This window comes from Patagioenas fasciata, chromosome 5, assembly GCF_037038585.1.
Source record: "Patagioenas fasciata isolate bPatFas1 chromosome 5, bPatFas1.hap1, whole genome shotgun sequence".
Lineage (NCBI taxonomy): Eukaryota > Metazoa > Chordata > Aves > Columbiformes > Columbidae > Patagioenas > Patagioenas fasciata.
The window spans coordinates 65,027,978-65,050,271 of NC_092524.1; the positions used below are offsets into that span (position 1 = coordinate 65,027,978).

A 22,294-nucleotide genomic window follows, 5' to 3' on the forward strand; every position below is an offset into this window, starting at 1 on the left:
TGGCAGGTTCCCAACCTGCATCACATTTTGTTCTGGGAACATAAACAAGAGATTTAGAAAAACACCATCAGGAACCATTAACACCTTTGTTGAACAAGCTACCAATAGGGCTGCTTTGGCCAAAAAAAAAATCTGTCTTTACTCTTCACCAATATTCAATATAGCAAGAGGGGAGGCAATAAAAACAATAGCTTAACGGTCACATTTAATTTCTTTTCACTTAGGATTCGGGTTAAAAAACTATTCAACAACCAGAAACAAGAGTGCTCCGGACCTCACAGAATCTGCCTTTGAATGGTTACATACACTCTTCATTTTTTCCTCCCAGCTCATCTCAGTGTTTTCAGTTGTTTCCAAGCAAGACCCACAACCAGCAAACTCACTTCAAAGGCAAAGATGCTGAAGCACAGTGAGGAGATATTAATATTTGACCTGCTGAAGCCCCACAGCAAAGCACAGAGAACAAGGAGTCGTCTCTAGACCTTCTGCACTCACTAGACCACACTGACCAAGACATACGCTGCCTATTGTGCTCGTCTTTTCTGCAGGCTGTATTAAAACCGTGCCTTGCTGGCTAAAAGCTGAACAGATGGTATGCACTTGAAAACACACAGAATTATTGTATATGCAAAATATAATTGTATTACTTCCATATGAGTAACACAGTTTTCTTCTGGAACAAATTAAAACATATCTGCCATGCAGAAATTAACATTGTGTAAACTAAAAAACACCGTTTCAGCAGCACGTATCACCCACTTCAAAGCATCAGATAGGAAAACTAAACCACAGTTAATGCCTTTGAGTTTCAGTGCCTAAAGAAGTCAGAGAGAATTTTCTGTGAAAAGTATTCGTTTTCTTTAAATATCCATAAGGCTTTTAAAAATTTTGATCTCAGTTGAATTTACTGTGGCTGCTGCTTTGTCGTTTAACAAAGAGTAAGCACATAAATTTAACCATTTATTAAGCAATCCAGTAGTCCGTGTGCTCCTTCATTTACTATCTACATTTTTGACAGAAAATCACAACTAAGCCATAGCTTAAATCATCCCATGTCTGCACACAAGTTTTGCTCACACACTTGCCTTTTCTGATCCCAAACTTGTTTTGAAATGCACCCACCCCTTACAGCAGCTTTCTTCAGTGACGTGATAACACATTTCCACCGAAATCCAGGAGCTGAACTGGTTTTAAAACCCTTGCAATAGCCCAAGGTTTATTTCAGCATTACAGTCAGCGTGTTTTCTTCTTTTTTTTTAAGATAAATTTTAGGAGAGAGGTCAAAAGTTAAGGTAATTTATAAATATTACAAATTAATTTCCATTAGCTCTGGAGAGGCTGCGGCTGCTCCTCAACGCTCAGCTTCGGAAGAATCCTTCCCAAGGTCCTACAAACACTGCAATTCTCTGGGGACACCCCAGGGAGATGTTTTGACAGCTTTGAAGTTTGGTTTTATCACATGGTTTAGCTCCTAATGGATTGCCTTGGTCTCCTGGATGGCATGTTTGTTCAACTTGCCTTCAACTCTGTTTATCCCTTTGTAAACCAGGTATTAAATGCAAGTCGGCGCAAGCCAGAATGACAGGGGAGAAAGGGGATGTTTTTCCAGGCTCCCAAAGAAGATTCTTGTTTCGATACCCAGATGATGGAGTGCGAGTTGCTCGGCTGTGCTGCGTATCACACATGTGCATTACCACACTTTTTTCCCCTGTAAAAAAAATGTAGCGCAACTCAAAAGCACGTTTTCCCTCTTAGATCTGCCTAGCAGGTCTCACTTTTGATATTTGGAAACATCTACCTCACAGGGGCCTTGAGAGGGTGAACATCAGGGTCAAAAACTCTCATATGGCTCAGAGAAGAGAATTCTTCCTTTCAGCGGGAAAGAATAAGGTCATTGACTTATTAACAGATCTTGTAAACTGCCTTAATGAAGTTCTAGTTTTCTTTGCCTTTTTTTGAACTCTGTCACTCTGTTCTACATACAAATGTAATTTATTTGGAGTATATTAAATTTTCTTCTGCTCTAGTTGCAGTAAGTAATAGTTAGAAGCTAAGAAAACAGAATTCCATTCCATCACTAGTGGGGAAACAATAGTATATGTGCCAGCTTCCTTCACTGCACCATCAGCAAAACAAAACTATTGTTACATTTACCAGGCCAAAATATAATTGTTTTAAGTCTTTTCACATGCTTGAGAGTTCATATGCATTTCCATACCTCAGCAAAACAAACGTCATCCATCCAAGCACATACCCAACTTAAGGAAAACTCTATATTTCACATAAAAAAGTTAAGGGGGGAGGGAAGACAATTCTCTTCAAAACAGGTTTATGAAAACATTCAAACAATAAGGAAAAAAATAGATAAGCTGTGCACAGATTTTTAACTTACCACAAGAGCAAAGTACACCATAAAGAAAAATGATAAACTACTTGTGTAGCCAAGAAAGCCTGTAAAATAACAGTAAAAATAAAAGAGAATTTATAAGGAAAGCGATCCTAATGTACAGCTAAAGCTTTACATTTCAGGCATGTTTTCTATTACAGCGCTTGGTATCTGGGGCTTAGGACTCAGAATAACAACATTCCAACTGCCTGTCACAGATCATTTATGTGCTTTTGTAGGGCAGAATTAGAACTGGCTTACCACTAATGGCATGCTGTAAGTAAATGCAACTCTTTAATGTTCTGCTGTAAAGATTTTATTTTAGTATTGCAGACAAAATACTACTGCAACCCAAGTAATAGGTTAACTAGGCAGGGCTGGAAGGCAGAACACGCTACAACAACTTCAGTAATCCCCACCATCGGCAGCCCCCTGCCAGTTAAAATAAATAAATAACCCATTAAGGTTTTAAAGCCTTCAACTGTAATTGCAACTGAAGTAGAATAATATTCGCTTCTCTCCTTTAATTACTCACCAATTTTAGGAAGAAGCGCGAGAGGAAAAACAATGCAGACTGAAGTCAGCAGCAGCAGCAGCCTCCCATCCAGGTACCAAGACCTGTTGGAAAAATCTGTTTGTGATTGAGACAAAGCTCCAAGAGTCCTAAAAATGTTCTACTTTAAAACCGTGATCTTGGACAAAATAGCCACTCGGTCAAGAAAATCAAATGATTTCCACTCATACATGCTACTGACATGAATTTGCATGCCTAGTTCTTATATTGTGATATAAAATAGAGTTCCTCGGTAACGAGGACACGGAGCAGCATCCCATAATAATAATGAACAGCATTGCGGGCAACGTTCCGTAGGAAAGTGTCTGTGTGGACCAGGGGTCTGACGTGCATCAAGCTATTTCTCAGCAGCACAAAATGCAAATCCCAGCCTTGATTCAAAGCAATGATCAGAGGACAAGGGTATTTCGTACTCTACAGATTTCTGATAGAGGTACTTCTATAGTACGCTACATATATCTTGAATTGGATTACACAGGGCTGAATATTTACTCAACTGGAAGAAACAACATTAATTCCCACCTACGGCTGAACTTCCCTTCCAGTTTATTACTGCTCCATGACCTTAGTTCCTCACCACTTCCAAGAGGTGTGACACAGAAAGCTGAGCTACCCAACCTATTTGTTTGGAAATCCAATATGTTTTCTGAACATACCAACTTTCTCTGCTGCTCAAGTTTCATTACATCTATCATCACAGTGTTCAAACAGCAGAAGAAAAGAAGTAGCGAATCAACCCTCAGAGAATTTGAAATGATATTTGCTGTCCAGAGGTGACAGAAGAACGAAGAGCAATAGAGGACTTTCTTATCTTTAACTTTGCACAAAGTGACCACTCATTCTTTGCAGACATCCACACAAAAATTAAAGAACAAAAGGGATGGAAATGATGATAATGAAATCTGCTGTGTTTATACATAAAACTATTCAGATTTTTAAAAAGCATCTTAGAGACACATGAAGACTTAATGCATTTGACATCTACTCAAAGTATCAAAACCTCAGCTCCTTACAGAGGAAAACACAGACGTAGAAGTTGTTAAGAAACAGAAACATCTCGAGGGTGGCTCCCCCCAACTTGGTAAGAGCCATATCCTGTACTGATAAACATCTTGCACATCAGCCTCCGACTTTACTACCTATAAACACCTTGGCCTTTGACCTTCAAGTTTATTTAGTCCAGGATATGGTTAGCACCTAATAAACAGGCAGCACCTCAACTTATCATAGGGAAAGCAGCACAACACCTGTGTTAAAGAAAAATTACCATATATTAACTACTGTCACTCATCATGGACAACCACTTGTGTCACTCATTTGGAAAAATATTTAATATAAATGAACAGAGAAATGTCAAGGTTGAGGGCATCTTCGCCATATCAAAGTGACCCTTAAGTAACAATGTCTATATTAAAAATTACTCCAAATACATCATTCTTCAAAAAACTTTATTACTAGCCCGGGTCTGCCAGAACTATGGTGAAAAAGCACTTAGCCAAGATCAGTTCCCTGCTGTAGCATCCTACAGGTTATTAACATCTAGCATTCATGTATTCTAAAATTCCTTCTTTCTTTCTAGTGTGGTGGATGTTCAGATTAGGAGGAACAGTATCATAGCAGTAACAAAAGTATAATGAATTTTGCATTATGTCTAAGGTTCACCAAAATGCCCCAGATACGCACTTGAACCTCTGGTTTAAGTCTCCTGGTTCTATGTGTGCAGCAAATCCGCAGTTGCCATCACAGCCCACAGGCTCAGCAGGCCAGAGAACAAAATATTTGGGTTACTTCATGGTAAATGGAAAAACATTTGTGGGGAGGGGGAAAAAGAGAGAGGAAAACAGCAATGAGCTGATAGGAAGGAGAAAAAAAAATATATACTGCTTAATTTTGTAATATCAATTCTTTTATTTAAAAAATATCTCAGAAAAATGAATAGTGGACCATTTGCTGGTTATCAAAACCTCTGTCCATCTTTTTTGCCGAATGCTGTTGTAGAAATACACTTAATTTCCAAAGACAGAATTAATGTTTCGATATTGCCTTTAAAATCAGCTTGATCTGCAAATTTAATCCTGGATGATAAAAGCGTTCCAAGTATGAAATATGGAATATAAATCCTTGCCTCTACTGAAAATGCTTTGGCATGCAGATGTTTCTCCTCCCTCCCCCATATTTTAACTCAAAGCAGACATTTATAAATCGCTTTAATTTCATTCCTGAATGCAACAGGACAAGAGATTCATATGTTCTAAATTAGGATCTTACTCTCAGTCCATATCAATTATATAACACACAAGCAAGACAACTTAATTGTGCCGATCAGAACCCCCTGACAGGGTCATTAAATGCTAACAGAGGGCTCACAAATTACAACTTTTTAACACAATCCTCATTTGAGACTATGTTCATGTCATCAAAACTACGTGGAATTCTTGTTACGCAGACAGACTGAGACATCTCAGCTCCCAATTATCAAGTGCTCGTGTTGTATGTTAATAAAGACACCAAGATGTATTGCACGCCGGCTCCAAGCCTTTCAAACACGTGCACACCTGCCAACCATTCGCTATAAAAAATATAATCCAACCCGTAAAACATTCTTTAAATGGCTTTCCCAAAAGGATGCTTTGGGATGGTATGTGCATATCAAATATTTTTCACAGATAGTTTAACTGACACTTTTGATACGTTCTAACTACACTTACAGACAAATTCTGCTCCCAAAGGAAAGTGTATCAGATGCCACAATGACTCAACAAAACCAAAACAGTTGTGCGACCACAGCTGGAAACAAGTGGTCTGGTTAAAGCGCTTCAATCTATCTAGTCAATACTTATGCCTTTTGCATAAATAAGTTGCTACTTAGGCTTGATATTTGAATCCCTACTTTAACTGAACAATTTCCTTCAATTTAAAAACTCCTGTTATTAGAAATGCTCTTAATGTCTGCAAAGAAATACATGGAAACAAAAAGATGATGATCTACCACGGCGATTAATATGGCAAAATATATGAAATACAGATGTGGGCATCTAGAGAAGGTGAGATGTGTACATGCACCTGGAATACTGCTCAACAACAGCATTTAGAACATTTGTGTGGGAAAAGAATAACAAAGTCAAATCGTGTCAAGTAAACATTTCTCAAGGGAGGAACTGTCAGTAATAGAGGCAAATACAGGACGAGATGGACTAACAAAAAGCTTGAGCTGTGGTTAGTATTCCTATGGACAACTCCAGCTCCTTCTAAATGCAAAACTGAACTTCATTCCCATCTCAAACCGTACCTTTGTTGGGAAAAGTCACTTTGCGCAAACAGAGCGGATATAGAATTAAAAACAAGCGAGATTATATGCTAAATTTAGGGACAGACAGACTGGAACGCACATGCAGCAGATACAGTAGCGGGTTCAACGCTGCTGTGGATGAGGAGCGGAGTTACAGTCTGATGTTGAAGGAGAAGGTGAGAGCACCCAGATGAACAGCTGGCGATGGCCACAGCTGGAAGAGATACGTTAGCAGACTAAAAACATGTTAGTGCAAGGGCCAGGAGGGCAGAAAGACAGAAAGCGAGATTGCCACCACACTTCATTTCTCAAAATGCGCATTATAAAACAGAAAAGTCATAAATGACAAAATACAAAATGAACTGCTCTGGCGGGGGGATTGGACGGGATGATCTTTCGAGGTCCCTTCCACTCCCTAACGTTCTGTGATTCTGTGTGAACTCAAGTGCCTCTTAAAAAGTTAAGTTCAAACTTTAAATTCACACACAACACCCAAGAGTAACAAAAACATCACACAGCCTTGAGACAATTCCACCACGTTTCAAACCAGAGAAGTTTTGAGCTCAAAACGTCTGAAAAGAGCAGTTTGGAAAAACAGTTGTGACAATCGAGGACTCACTGTTATGAGCGCCAAGAGCACCGGAACAACCAGAACATGACGTTTGAGTGCTGAAGCTGCAATGTTTGTGTTAGCACAGGCACAGATTTCTCGCGAGACAGAATTCTGACAGAAATCTGAGGGACACACTCCTTACATACAGCTTTATAGCTCAGCTGCGAAAAATAACTTCTTTACTGAGAGCCAAGTTAAGCAATTATAATATAAAGTCTGGAAAGCTGGCGTGCTTCCCGAGACAAGCCCAATTACTGGAGTAAGACAACAAAATAGTTGAATTTAAACGTCTGCCGGTTTTTGTACTGTGGTTTTGAAATATGTGAAGTGATATCATGACAGAAGTATAAAGGTTTCTTCTCCTCTCCCTCCTGTCCCCTCCTGCTTCCCCTTTTAAAATTTTACAGAAGGGGGATTTCTGTAGATGGAGTTTTGCCACTGACTTTAAGGTCGTCTGATGGGAAATAGGCATGAAGAAAGAATCGGGCTCTGTGTGTGTGTGCTGTGGAAGGCTTGCACATGCCAAATACATTTCATATCCCAAGAACTCTTGTAAATAACTCCTTTTTTTAAGCATGTGAGAGCAGAGGGAAGTGTCACTACCATCTCTTTCAGCAGTCCGGAACCACCTTCTTCTTCAAGAAAAATACAGAATGTTTGAAGCACTTTTCCTTACCCGCTCTCGTCTCCATTTAAGAATCCTGCGACAGCTCCGGGAAGTTCAGATTTAACAATTAAAAGATAAGATGACATAGCTGCAAACAGAAGCAGAATAGATTTAGTAGAGCAATATCAATATCTCGGGTTGCAACAATTAGCATGGTTATGATTGGAACATCTCAGCTATATTTTAGACACCATGGCACCAGAATCAGAATTTATTTTCTCATATAGGTCTTTTAAAAATAGCTGCAAATCCCTGAGTATCGCACTGGTGTTAGCTAATGCCTCCAAAGAGGCTGTTATGATGTGAGTCGTGAAATGAGGAAAACATAATACAAAGGTAAAACAATATAAAATACAGGTCTGACCTTTAACCTGGGAATATGGACCTACAGGCTTGAGAAAGAGCACAGGCTGCAGTACTTCTCTTTACTCTTTATAATTGTTAATGACGAGAATAAATAATAAGATTTGTTTCTACGAACAGTTTGGTTATTTTTTAAAGGCTCAGTTTTCATCGCTGTTCAATCGCTGTTGTAGTGAACAAAAGTATGACAGAAATACAAAACCAAGAATGGGACTTGAAAGGTTCTTGATCTCCTGTGTGGTTTGGCCCTCGGGGTAAGAGGATGAGCAGGGACAGGTCTCTGCTCCTTAGGCCAAACCCACCACCAAGAACATCCCAACAACATCAACTGCAAAGTGATACAGGAACCGCGAATCAAAAGAGAAATGGTGAATTACTCTTGTAGATGTGTCAACTTGAAATTAAGCATTTATAACTCTATTCAGAAGCAAGCAACGACGCAGACACAAAAATCCAAACGCTCCTCCGCTGTATCGCTTTTCTCCTTTCCTGTATGAAATGATGAAAGTCATAAATAAGAGGGTTTTTTAAAGTGGCAACTTACACCAACCTGACATCTTCACATACTGTTTGTGTCGCTTTTTTCTTTTACATGAGCAGCAAATGTTTATATGAATCAAAATCCAGGAGAGAATTACTTGGGAAAACCAAGCTTTACAAACAGCTTCAAAAAATATCAAAGCCCACATGAAACTGATTTCCATCCTTCAGCAGCAAGTAATTTCGGTAACGTGCCAATAAAAGTTAAGTTATATTTAAAGCTTGACCAAAAAAAAAAATCATCTGTAGTATTAAAATTTTACTGTTCTGCATTAATCAATTCTTTAGAATTTTACCCTGGTGTGTCTATCAATGCTTTAAAATTAAAACATAAATTTTAACAAGGTAAACCAGCAAACTTCCATAAGGTGATTTTTTAATAGGTTTGTTTGGTTTTTTTAAAAGAAATGTTTTGAACCTTAAAAAGACGCGTGGACTCAAGACTCTGCTGTACTACAGCACTTAATGTGAAATTTTGAAGAAAGGGAATGTGGTCCCTATAAAGAAAGCGAATTCTTTTAATACCAAGTAACATCTACCTACCGCAAGGTTAAATTAAAACCACTTGGCAGGTCACTAAATAAGGAAATATTCACTTCTTCATAATTAGAAGCTCTGTTTTTTTCCAATATTCAAGTATATTCCCCTGTTGACATGTACCTGTTGATTGTGTCTGATGAAGTATTTATCTCCTGTCCTGATTGTACTCTCCTATTTGCATACAACAGGATGGAGATTCAACTACAGAGATTATATAATACTTATACAGAAGCAAGTCAGAATTTTCCTATATTTGTGTCCTTCGGAAAGATGTTCAAATGAGTCCTTTTGCAGCCTCAGCTGCAGAAAGCTTCAAATTCATCTCCAGCTCAAATTTCCCCTTAATCTGCAATCTGCCACTCTTCCCTGCATTCCTATTAGCCTCTGGCTAATCATTTGATCACTTATCCTTTGTTGTGCGCTTACTCTTTGTTTTTAAAAGAGGAGTCCTATTTCACTGAATTCCACTCCTAAGGAAGGAACCAATCACCCACCAAGGAACTTGCACATGCTCAACATTTGTGAGCATCTTTCTTCCTTTCTCCGGGCATATGGGAAACAATCTCGCATCGTAGGATATTGTTTTTTGCCCCCAGTTTATATTTTCTTGTTTGTTGTAGAAGAAAATAAATAAGACATAACCTTATTACTATCCTGATGCTTAATAAGACACGAATCTCATACCTAAACCTGAGCAGGACGCCAATGCTAAACGTAGTTTAAGTCAAAATCCTGCCTTTTCTTCAAACGCAGTTGTAATTCTCTTCATGAGCAACAGCTCCTTGCAGCTTCACCAGTGTATAACTCTCCAAAACACACCACAGAGAGCAAAGAACATTGTTTTTTTAAGCTGAAACAGAAACAGCAAGCTTGAAAAAGGGCATAGCAACCGGAAAAATTGTTTTGAGTAGGAGTAAAGTGTATACGCTACGATTGACAAAAAGTCACGGGTCATTTGCTCCAGTTATGAAATTCTTCTTAACTTCCCCATCGTCCACCACAACCAAAACCACGTCAAGTTATATTGTAAAAACTAAATGTCGACTATCCTGGGCAGTCTTAATGTGTAACGGAAGGCAGAGATTACACAGTCACGAGGCTGAACTGCGGCACCGGGGAACGCAACCAAAAGCGAACCTTGTACTGGGATTTATTCCACCTTTGAAGCATCGACTCGCGCTGTTGTTTTGAAAATGATTTCAGCATTTTATCAACTAAATTTTAAAGGCGTCTTTTATCACACCCCAAAACGACAATAAATACACATTCATCTTTAGAAAGCAAGCGTTTAAAAAAAAAAAATCAGTAAATGTCAGAAGCAACGTTCCCTTCTGAGTTCACCCAGTACGAGAGAGCAGAACTTAAGTGCTCTCACCACCCAGCCTCATCCCCTAAATTAAAAATGAATGTGATGTTTTCTTCGTGTCCCCTTCTCTCTGCAACACGAGACATCTATGTATAGCACTGAATGAGACAGGTTTCCTGGAGAACGAATGGTGCGCAATGACGTAACCTGAGGCTTCAGCAATACACAGATGCAACGAGTGCTGAACTACAACTGCACAAGCAACCTTCATACAGTCGTTTCCTAATTTTCAAGGCCTAAATTTGCATATACTATGTTATTTTTAAATAAGTAAATCATTTTCAGTATGCACCGAGAACTATTTGACGGAAAACTAAGCAGGTTTGAACTTCTCAACAGGCCTGGATGCAGAAATGTCATATAAAAGCATTCAGCAGAAATTAAAATTATATTACTATTATTCTGTCTTGAATGCAGCAGCAAATTACATTCTTGAAATACAGATCACTTTGCCATGTTCTGAAAACTTTGTATTAGCTCTTTGACAGAAAAATATGTTCGTAAAATGTAAAATAGGGCACTTGCTTTACACTTTAATTATCGTAACTTGTTGTGTCACCACGAGATATGACTCAGTAAATATAGACACCATTATTCAGAATGCCCTTATTGCGCTACAATACTGTTTAACACCGAGCATACGTGCCCCCCTACCTGAAAAAAACATGAGTTGCTGGAGAAACGGGAAGCCAAGCTTTGAAATTAGTCCTCAATATATCTCTTCTGAGGTAGCCCAACCTTAAAATCAAATAGGTGAGTGGCTTTTTGGTTATCAGAAAAAGTGTAGCTTTTCATTATAATTAATATCCTACCGAGAAAAGATCAATTGCTCAAGTCCGCCACAATGATGCAAGAGAATATATACATTAAACTTATGCATAAACGTAATTTATTCCTTCCTTAGAAAACAGCTGGTGATAAATCCCTTCAAATCATTTGATTGAAGGGACCAAATCTAACTCTTCTGGTTAGTTTTTCCTAATCGACCGCTGTAGCTGATCACATTAGAGCGCTATAAAGATGTCTTAAATTATTAAGCACTGTGCAAAAATGGAACCAAGCTGCCCTCCAAACTTCCCGTGGGAAAAGACAGTGGCTGGGGAAAAACAGACTGTGTCACTGCTTAAAAAATCAGAGGTGCTGATTTGGGAGCCAGCACAAACACAGCAACCTTGATTCTCATCTGGGGGAACACCAGGTAAGACAGAGATTCCTCATAAACGCCCCTAGATAATTAAGATAAATGAAAATACTGCTAACTCCCATCCTCTACAGATTCCAGTCAGCAAGCTCCCTATGTTTCCCAAAATACCGAGAAGATTAAAGGCTGAAAGAAATAGCAGAATAAACATGACCGGTCGTGGCAAACTCCAGCCCAACAAGCTGGAACTTTCACGGTAACTGAGTAACAACAAACCCCTTTGGGCTCCTTTCCCTTTGCTGGTATGGAAGTTGTTTAGAATTGAATCTGTCCTAATCCAAACAACGTGACAAAGCTAAAAAGGAAAGCAGGGAAGGATTTAAAGACAGAAAGTGAAACTAAAGAGGCTTTTAGACAAGCTCTCCTTTTTTTCTGACAGAGATGAGAATGGAATAGCAAGATCTGAAGTACTTCAGTATCACACTGAGCTCCAAGTAATTTGAATTGTGGAAACTTCAGGAATGATTCATGGATAGCACTGAAAACCATCAACTATTTTAGCCCTCAGATCATATCGCCTTAAGAATGTGCTCTTTTGTTTTCATTTTACAATTAATCCCCCACATATTCAATTTTAAGAAGTCTCCCAGTTACCTGATGCAGAGTTTTTAATATTTCCTCTTGGTAGAGGATTAAAAACAAATAAAGTGTTGGCATCATTCATTTGTTTTTAAATACAGATGTAGAATGGAGCATGTGAAAGGAGATATAATGTTCATATGGAGAAGTTCTGAGAACAGAAATAGCTTGTCTGCTTCTTAGCTCATCTTTGCTTATGGACACTCATCCTGACCAATTTCTGTTCCCCTGCTTCCCCTTCCTTCTAACTTTAGCTTTTACCTGAGTTACTCTAGAAGTGACCTATAGCAAGCTTAAAAAGTCCTCATTCCCCACAGAACACATGGGCAGCAGTTAAATTAACTTCATTAGTTTAACTGTATTTGAACAGTTATGCTAATAAAACCTCAATGTTTTGTACATAGCTCATCATGCATTCCATTTTAAAGTATAGCTGCAGGTCACAATTGTTGAGTTTTTTATTTAAAGCAGCATAAACATTCTTGACAGTATAAAACCTTCCCATGATCATTTGCTGCAACACAAAAACACAAGAGTCATCAATTGTTAAATTGTTAAATTAGTACAGGAGCTGACAAACCTGCCCTTAATTAAGGCAGCTCTGCACTGGAAATGCTCACTTTGAATCAGGAAGGATAATTAAGCACTCAGGTCAAAAGCAAACAGCACTGTGAAAACAAACATTCAAGTTTATTTGAAAACACATTTTCCATACTTAAAGGAAGCTCAGTAATTGCTTAAGGTATTAACAGTGCAGGTCTCAGTATGTAACATGCTGTATTTTATTCTTCTATAATTTGCACCATTCATTTATTTTCAAGTTTGTTGTAGACTATTGTACTCTGATTACAAAAGGGATATTCCTCCCCTTCCCCCCATCATTCTCCAAAAAATATTTGCTCCATTTAAATTTGAGACAAATTTTAGAAATACCTTTAAATCTGAATTTCAGAATGGATGAACTTGGGGGCGAGGGGGGAATTTGCAAAACGAAAATGCCCAACTGACTTGCTGAGACAAGGCAGTTTTGTTTTCAGGTTTTTCTAATCCACGCACGGCACATAAAAATACTGACACAGAGAGAACACACATACAACCCCCTCCCCAAGAAAATTCAAAAGTATTTCAATGCTTACCTCACACAAAATCAATTAAAACGAAGGGGAAGAACTAAAGCAGAAGGTTGGAGGCTCTGCGGGCAGGCGGGCCCGGGCAGACCAGCAGAGGGGGGTGCGGGAGCGCGGCTGCTCTGCGCCGCTTGAAAATATGAACCATCCAAAGGTAAATACATCTTCAGCATGTCTGACATTCATGGCAGGGTCTCTGTGTATCGTCCATCACGTTGGCTGAATTAACAGGCCATAAAATCCGAGCTAAAGAACTGAATCTCCCATCAGAACTAATCCTGTTACTTCTATTTACTGCCTATGGCGTTCGGGCAGACCCGAGGATAATACGAGGCTCCGGGGATACAGAACAATCTTTTTTCCTCGTTATTTATTTTTACAACGACAAAAAACATGTACCTTTGAGGACACGTTAACCACAGAATATTGAGACAAAATCTGCAAGCACTAGTTGCAGAAATTACACTTAATTAAACTGTATTTATACTAGAAAGCAAACAATTATCTGTAAAATTAAGACAGCAGTCTGGAAAGCTTAGTTCCAAAGAGCGACTGCAAGGATCATTTGGGTACAAGCCAAGACAGGCCAATTACTCACAGGGATCCTCAGCACGAGAAGGTCCTTCGGAAGAAACTGAAATAACAAAATAAAAGTCTGCTGCTAAAAACTCCTCACACAGACCACCTACGCTACACGGCTGTAGTGCAGGTTCTACTGCTGCACTCAATCCCACTGCTAATAAATTTTGAATAATTAAACTCATGTTCTCGGCAGTTTCGATGTATGTTTCTGTGTATCGCAGCTCCCAGGGCCCCTGGACCAGCCGTACCCCCCTGCAGCACCGACCTGCAGCTGGTACCGGCCCCGGCCCAGAGAAACCCGCTGTAGGACTCTCCGCACGCTTCCCGCTAGACCTCAACGCTGAGCGTTTGTTAGTGTTGGCAACGGCCCGAGAGCTGCTCTTGTGCAACACTTCATTGTGTTTGTCTCCGTTTTTCCACCAGCCTCGCTCAAATAATTCCTTCTCTAACTTCGCTACGTGTGCTTTGAGGTTCCTACCGATTTTCTCTCGGACACATGTTGCTGTCACATCCACAGGAAGGACAGTTCCGGGAGGAGAAACTACCGTTCTCCTTCCCCGCTGCAGAAAACGTCTCGAAAGCGGGCAGAACGGCCCCGGCAGGAGAGGGGGAAGGGTTGTGTCACGCCGAGCCACGGCTTGGGCCCTCTGCGCCTCATCCATCACTTCCTAGAAGCACAACGTGGTGGAAACAATAGCGGGGACTCCGGCCAACTCCAGTCGCTCCTGGGAAGGATCACAAAGAGCCAGCGGAGCCATGGAACTTTGCATTTTCCACAGCGGCCTCCCTCAGTCCTTTATACACCTCCAGGCGTCCGACCTCCCCCAGGGGCCTCTCCGATCTTGGTGGGCACATGGCGAGGTCCGAAATCCTTCAAGATCCTCTTCTGCACGGCAGCGAGGAATGGACATTTGGAAGATCGCTCCACTTCAAAGACGTGGGGTGAAAGGCAAGGGTCGGGAGGAACGGATGAACAAAATAACAGCCTGGCAGGACGCAATTCCACAGCTTCCCTTCTGGTGTCCGCTCTGCAGCCCGCACTAACGGGCTCTTCCAAGAACAAGGCGGTTCCTATTAACTAATCACTAGTTATTTAGATCAAACCGTTGCTGGATGAGGCCAAAATACTTACAAATAGAACAACCTAAAAAACGAATAGCTCTGGCTATCCCATTGAACCTTCTGTTTTCGCTGTTTTAACAAATACCTAGATATCAAGAACAAAGACATACTGATATAAAGAAAGCCAAGCAAGTCTTCTCAAAGTTAATCACTCTAAGCTAAGAATTTGTACACGTTCCATAAAGTCTGTAAGTCACGGTATTTTTCAACGTGACCTCAATTAACATTTGGTATTGCAAAGTTAATGCATCATCCTGATGCATCCTCAGTTAACCCTTGGTATTTCAATGGATTTTGGTATTTGTGTTATTTGGATTAACCAAGTATTCCAACAGATGATTACAAAGCTGACAGAAAGTTGATCAATAATGTCAAGCGATAAAATTCCAAGCAGTGTACTCAAAATCAATTTTTTAAGCCTCTCTCACAAATAACAGAAGTGCTTCAAGATTTAGCCCAAATTTGCTTCCCTATAACCGTACAAAAATCTTTTATATTTTCCTTGGGTATCCTGCTAGTAGAAAAATCAACTCCCGAACCTACGCAAATCCATAAATGCGTGCAACTAGGATGTCAAATTCAAATTTGCACTTTAAGGCCTCTTTTTTAAAAAGCGTGGATGACAAATTGGAAAGCAAAACTACATTAAAATGATTACTAAAAACCTCTCTCCACCACAAATGAATGTAAATCACTTCTGCGCTTCAATTATTTTTAGAAGCGATCAGACCATAAGTCCAGACTAGATGCTGGTTGCGACAATAACACTAGTAGAGCTGCTTATATTAATCACAAACCATCATTCATTATCTCATGCTTTCCAATCACTTCTGAAATAGATACCGTATGATGCAATGAGCCCAGGTCTGATGATGGAAGGGGTAACAGAAAACAATTTTATTTTTAGCCTTTACCCTGAAATTAAAGATGTGGATAGAGGCTGGATGTCGGCCCAACAAGCACAGGGCTGCTGCTTCCTTCAAAGGGACAGAAAAACAAAATAAGGGAACACCTACCCAAGCGCAGGAAGGGGAAAGGGTAAGTTTTACACTTAATTCCAGCATGGCCCCTAACTATGCTCCACAGTTTCACCACTCTCATTTAAAATCTGTAGATGGATCAGGAAGGGAAGAAAATTTCCTTTCTTCCTATGCATTTCTTCAAGAGTTAAGGCCCAGAGGGAGGTGAAGAGAACTCTCCAACCCTCCTTTTTATTTTATTTTTATTTAAGAGCCGGTTAGCCTGCAGTATTGTCATCTTCAAAGACAGCTCCTGACACAGAGCTGCTCTGCCGACTCGGACTACAGCATGGCAGGACTCTGCCAAAGGCAGTTGTTCGGGAGAGAAATAACGCAGTTGGGAGCTTTGCTCCCGAACAGAAACAAATACAGAGGCTGTGACAGCTCCACACATCTGGATGGGCTAAGGTGCCAAGGGGGCCCAACTTGCAACTCCTGTTCCCACAGATCACCTTTGTTCTGGTTTTGTTAAAAAAATTAGTTTCTGTTTTAGTGAATTTGCCTGTCAGCTAAACCCTTCATATTAGCTGCATTCTCCTGGAGAACCAGATACGCGTTTTGGTAAACATAGCAAGGGAATGTGGAGTTATTGATAAGCATGGATGGACATCTTGTGAGAGGGGCAACGAGAAACAAGTGACCAAGAAACAACACCAACGGTGTATAACATTCCATTCACGTGAATACTTTATATAAAGTGGGAGATCACGAGGATCTCGTCCCTTTTCCTTTTGCCTTCTTTCCCCTTTTTCCTCATGGCTGACACTAGGAGAGGACCTTGCTGGTCGTCCCTGCGAACTGAGGCCTAGTGAGAGACCGAATCCGGCTCCGGTTGGCTACAGAGTCCAATCCAGGACTTCGGGTGCCGGCTCTGAAGCTGCTGAGACTTACAAGATTGGTTTTGTATATTTTGTGTTATTTTCTCTATTCTTACTAGTAGCATTAGTAAAACATTTTTAATTTCTCCAACTCTTCTCTCTCTGTCCTCCTTTCCCTCCTGATCGCCTGTCCTTAGTGAGAAGGGGGAGAGGAGGTTAACAATACATCTGCCAGGGTTTTATTGTCACCCCGCAATCTAAACCCTCAACAACCTTTCTCCATAGTTTGGGGCAGATTTGGGCACTATTAACACCACTTGATCCAGAGAACAAACATCAGATTTCTCTTTCCAGCGCACTGTGATCTTTGCAAGCAAACACACCGGCTGCACAAACTACTACCATTCTTTTACATGAAAGATATTGCCCTTGGAACCAAAAGAACCAAAACAGGGTTTTGAAAGCTTCCATCAAAATGAAGTCACTACAAATGTTTAAAAGAAGAATTTCAACTTGCAAAAACCTACTTCTTAAGAAGTTAAATGCAAAACCACTGGTTGGTAAAGCAGGCCCAACTTGTTGGTAGAGAAGTCCGCTATAGAAGACAGAGTGAGTAGTTAGAGAATATTCAGCATACAGTCTGGAGTTTTAGAGTTACTGAGCTGAATTTTATTAAAAATTACACAGAGAAGGTCATTAACTGCTATGAGGAAGAAATGAGAGTCATGTTTCCTTTGACCACAGAGTCTTGTACATGATCACAGAGTCTCCAGAACCTGCGCTGTGGATCCCTCCAGCAATGCTTATTTAGAGGTCCAAACAGGAAACTAAAAGAACTGTTCATTGCTATAGAACATCCTCTAAAACCTGTATGAATAAATAATCTTTCATCTTGCAATTAATATGATCACTCCTGCCTGAAATTAATGCTTCAGGTTTTATAGCTGTTTCAATGAAGTAGTTTTTATTATTGGAGCTTTTAATATAACAAAAATACTTCAATTTCATCATAAAAGCTGTCACTTGATCTAATTCTAGGTCCCTACCTAGTGACAAAAACCAGCAGTCGCTGAATTGTCTGGACTCGACAGGTAAACCTAAAGGAAAGAAGAAAAGCACTAGAATACTGTTTCCTTCTGTGAACGTATGGGAACGTATGTATCTTCTTGGGAGTAGGGGTCAGCGAGGAGGGAACTCTCATCCAGTAACATCATTGAAAAGAAAGCATCCAAAACATTTATAGCCGAAAAAATGGAAATTGTTCTGTTAAACACTGTCTGCTTTCAGGCAATTCATTTCCAAGGGCACTACTACTTAGTCACTGTCAAGTATGTGAACATACCTAACTCAGAGTTTAAATGCTTAGGTGATTATTTTAATATGAAGACAGCCAATGTTATTTTCTTATGTCATGCACCAAGAAAGGTAAAATATGAGTAAGGTAGGTGGACAGGCAAGCGTATGACAACACAGATTATCAGCCCACATGATGAAATCCAGCAAACTAAACAAGGTATTGAACTAACAAAAAACAAAAAAGCTGCCACTAATCAAGAACATACATTGCCAAGTAAACATTCGGTTGTTACACAAGTCACTAAAATGCATAAGCAAGTTCCAACAGCAAAAACCAAAACACGTGATATGATAAAACGCAGCTACCAGATGCAAATGTACAGATCGGCGGCGATTATGCTTCCTTAGCCCCTTCCAATTAGCAACGCAAGCTATAATTGACCTGGCCCATGTTCCGTGATGCTGCATTAGAGATAAAACCCAAGCCCCGAAGTGCTCCCATCTACCCTGCAACTACAGCACTTCCCCTTAGTGAGATCACATACGGCTTTTCTTCAAGTTTTCTGCCCTTTTAATCAGTCTCTTAAGAACACTTTCATCTAATCATTGCCTTTGGTGTTTGTGGAGCTTTGTAGACTGCAGAGGTTATACCCCGCTCAGTTAATATTGAGCATATGAAGTTTCTTACCTCCAATATTCTGGATAATTATTGTAGTTGCAACAAGGACCTATAAAAAAAATTGATTTCTTTAGAAAGGGTAAGGATAACTGAAATCATATGCCTATAGCAGTCGTAAAACACATATGTATTATCTTAAACAGACCAGATGTAGAAGCGATAACGAGTACTGAAAGGATGGACATCTTCTCTTTAGTGAAGAGTGTAACACATGGCAAGCAACACAATCTAAAATGAACACAACAGCAGAAAATTTTCATGAAAATAGCATATCTTCATCCCGAGATGACAAAACAAGAGAAGATGGAGTGAATCCCGTTCTGCAGCAGATGAGGTTTTTAGATCACTGAAAGCACGTAAGCGCATTCTAATTGACATCAGGTGAGTACAAATGAAATGATCATTCACCTCTGAACAGAGAGACTGCAGAGATTTGTACCAGCTGCTTCCTCACTCTAAAAACCTAAATATTTGTAACCGATATATCATTATTTTTTAAACTGGTAAACTAGATAGTCATTTATTTTTCTTCAGCATTTGTGATTACTCATACTGGACTGATACGGAAGTAGAAATGATCACAGGCCATTAAAATACTTGTCCAAATACAAAGAACTAACTTCTAATTGAAAATAAACTAAAAGCGTCTGAAGTTTTCCCAGTGTTTTCTTTGCAGTTCAGTTCTAAAATAGTGTGATCATCTAGAATACTACAGGGTTGTTTTCACCCTCTGCTCTTCCTGATGTAGCAGGACCTTCCTATATGAGCAATACCATTAAGTCAACTTGAAGAAAATTAAGCCACAGTTATGAGAAAAAAAAACAAATTTGTACTTTCAAATAAAACCTGAAAGCAGAGTTGCCATTTTTTCAGTTGATCAGATAGAAAATCATATTGGATTTTAAACAAATTCAAAGTCAAAGGAAAAAAATAAAAGTATGGTATGTTGTAATTTGCCAGAGACGGAAAGAAATACTTCATGCCTTTGGAAAGGGGGATTCAGCAATCTTCCAATAGCAAGAAATCTCCATCCTCACAAATCTGAGAGATATTTTTGACAGGAAATCATAAATAAGGTTGAATAACTGCTCTGCTTAAAGAGCAGTTACCATCAGCTTGCTGTCAGCCTAAGAGGCCGGTTCAAGCAAGCTTTGCCTGTATTGTTTGCAAATGACTTGGCTGAAGGAAAATTACTACTTTAAAGATAAAATGAAAGAAAAACCCCACACCTGTGCCTGACTAAGGTGATGAGAGTTCAGGGATGGGATTAGAATTCAGAATGGTTGGGGTGAACTAGAAAAGTCTACAGAACACTAAGATCAGTTAAATGCAATGCACTAGGCCCCAAATATATGACTTGCAGCAATTAGATTGCAAAAAGAGAAAACAGTCCTGGGATGACACAACTGACAGCACGAAACACCCCCAGAAACAGCGAATCTTGTTTTGGGATTTAATACCAGCCGTGTTCTATCTAAAATACAGATAGTAATTACATTTCTTGTCACTGTCTGACTCTCAGGCAGCCAACTGGGTTCTGTTGGGCAGGGAAGTTTTAAGAGGTGTTTAAATATCAAGGATACTTCAAGAGAGAAAGATTAAGTGCCGCAGAAGAAAATGAATCAAAACAACAGCTTCACGACCTAAAAATATTACAGTGTTCTCCATGCACACTGAAAACAGAAGATCAGATGATTTTAAACACAGATTATTTAAACTGAAAATTAGGAAAAAAAATACTGCTGTTGACTACACAGTGAAGCTGTGAAATCTCCTTTATTTAAACTTTTAAATAACAGATTAGACAAACATCCACCAAGAATGGGTTATGTATGTTTAGCTGCTTCAGAATAAGTCATATTTTAATATATCATTAAGCTCTACATTTCTATGACTTCTGCACCTAATGGCTTCTGGTTAAAGTGTACAGAACAGCTCCTATAAAAAATGATTTTACTTCATTCCTTGCTAATATCAAGATTTATTATGTCTTGAGGTTGATCAATTCTTATCTGTGATCGATATATATGGATCCTCACAAACAACACTCGTATCTGCTTGTTAATGCTAATGGAAGCCTTAAAAACACCTCATAGCTCAGATTTAATTCTCAGTTATATTAAAACAGAAGAAATTAGACTCTGGTCTGTTAAGAACTGAGTTTTTGTTAAAATACGTTGTTTTGGTAAACTACTAAAATCGCACTTTATGTGGTAAAATTCCCTTTTAGTATCATTTAACTGAAACACAGAGCATAGAAGTCATAACATTAAATGTGGAGTATCCCCTAGCAGTATCGCCTGTGCAGCCAGTACTACGGGACAACATTATCTACCAGGATAAATTAATTCAGTGCACGCTACTAAAAAAGCATGGCTTACATGCTGATTACTCTCATACCAAAAATGGCTGGTTTGCTGGTTTGTTTTGTTTTTTTAAATCATGAGATAAAATAATACATAAGACACATTCACCTAAAGAGTTCATTAAACAAAAGAAGAAAATTAACAGGCATTAAATGTGCTCTTTCTTGTTCCTATTGTGGAAACTACATGAAAAGAAAACACTTATGTGAGATCTCTATTAAACCTCAGAACACCAACAGTAAATCACTTACCTGGCTCTTAACGGTTTACGGCAGAGGTACCATGGGGCTGTAACAAACCTGTGCCAGCGAGCAAATATTTCTACATACAACTAAAAATGAACAAACTGACAGGAAAGCGGCACAAAAACTTGCATTTCAGGAATGTCTATTTTACAGTTAAAGTCTGGGCTTCCGTAGACCAGACACAATAGCTGAAATGCAGGTAAGAGTAGACTAGGATGTCAGTAATTACATCTTTTATTTATCTCTCTTTACTATGCAAAGAACAGTTGTATCATCACAAACATGAGACCAAGAAGGAAAATACACAGCTAAAAATAAATACTCACCTTTCCAGTTGATCCAAAAGCAAAGAGGCCAAGGTCTTCGTAAGAAGTGACAGCTGTTAGTAAAGAAAACAAAGCTAAAATATTTCTGACTTCAAAAATCACTTGAAAGCTCCAGCTTGGCCTTTTCCCCCTTTTTAAATGAACATAATGCAGGGCAGAATTAAGAGAGCCCTTTATAGTATTTTTTTATTTATAAAATAGGTTTTATATACGCCTGTACTCCTGCTACAAAACACAGCTATATGCTTAACCATTCACAGAACCTCAATTTAACAGTAAAAATACTGATATTAAATATGTATTAAAAAAAACACAAACAAACAAAACCAAACACCAAAATAAAAAACACAACACACACACACAAAACCCCAACCAAACTTCAATGGGAAATTGCCTTCTCCCAAAGATTTTTGCAAGTGATACCACAGGTCAAGAATTCTCAAATTAAATTAGATATAAGCTATTCCCGTATTTTATTCGTTAAAAGGGCACACTTTTAAAAATGAAAACAGCGGGTCCCTTGTTATCTTTCTACAAATAATAAACATCAATCACCATCTTTTAAAAACTCAGCGCTATTTATTTTCAAGAGACTT

General features: G+C 39.1%; 1 protein-coding gene across 3 annotated transcripts in view; it reads right to left on the reverse strand.

The window, feature by feature from the left end:
* SLC38A6 (solute carrier family 38 member 6) overlaps window positions 1-22,294 on the reverse strand; it is a 43,780-nt gene that overhangs the window by 15,917 nt on the left and 5,569 nt on the right. For all 3 annotated transcript variants that reach the window (XM_071809751.1, XM_065838632.2, XM_065838633.2), the window contains exons 4-8: window positions 21,699-21,751; window positions 18,771-18,810; window positions 7,539-7,617; window positions 2,922-3,004; window positions 2,393-2,451 (exon numbers count right to left, since the gene is read on the reverse strand). In XM_071809751.1, the coding sequence (XP_071665852.1) occupies window positions 2,393-2,451; window positions 2,922-3,004; window positions 7,539-7,617; window positions 18,771-18,810; window positions 21,699-21,751 (314 nt within the window). The remainder of the gene's footprint in view (window positions 1-2,392; window positions 2,452-2,921; window positions 3,005-7,538; window positions 7,618-18,770; window positions 18,811-21,698; window positions 21,752-22,294) is intronic.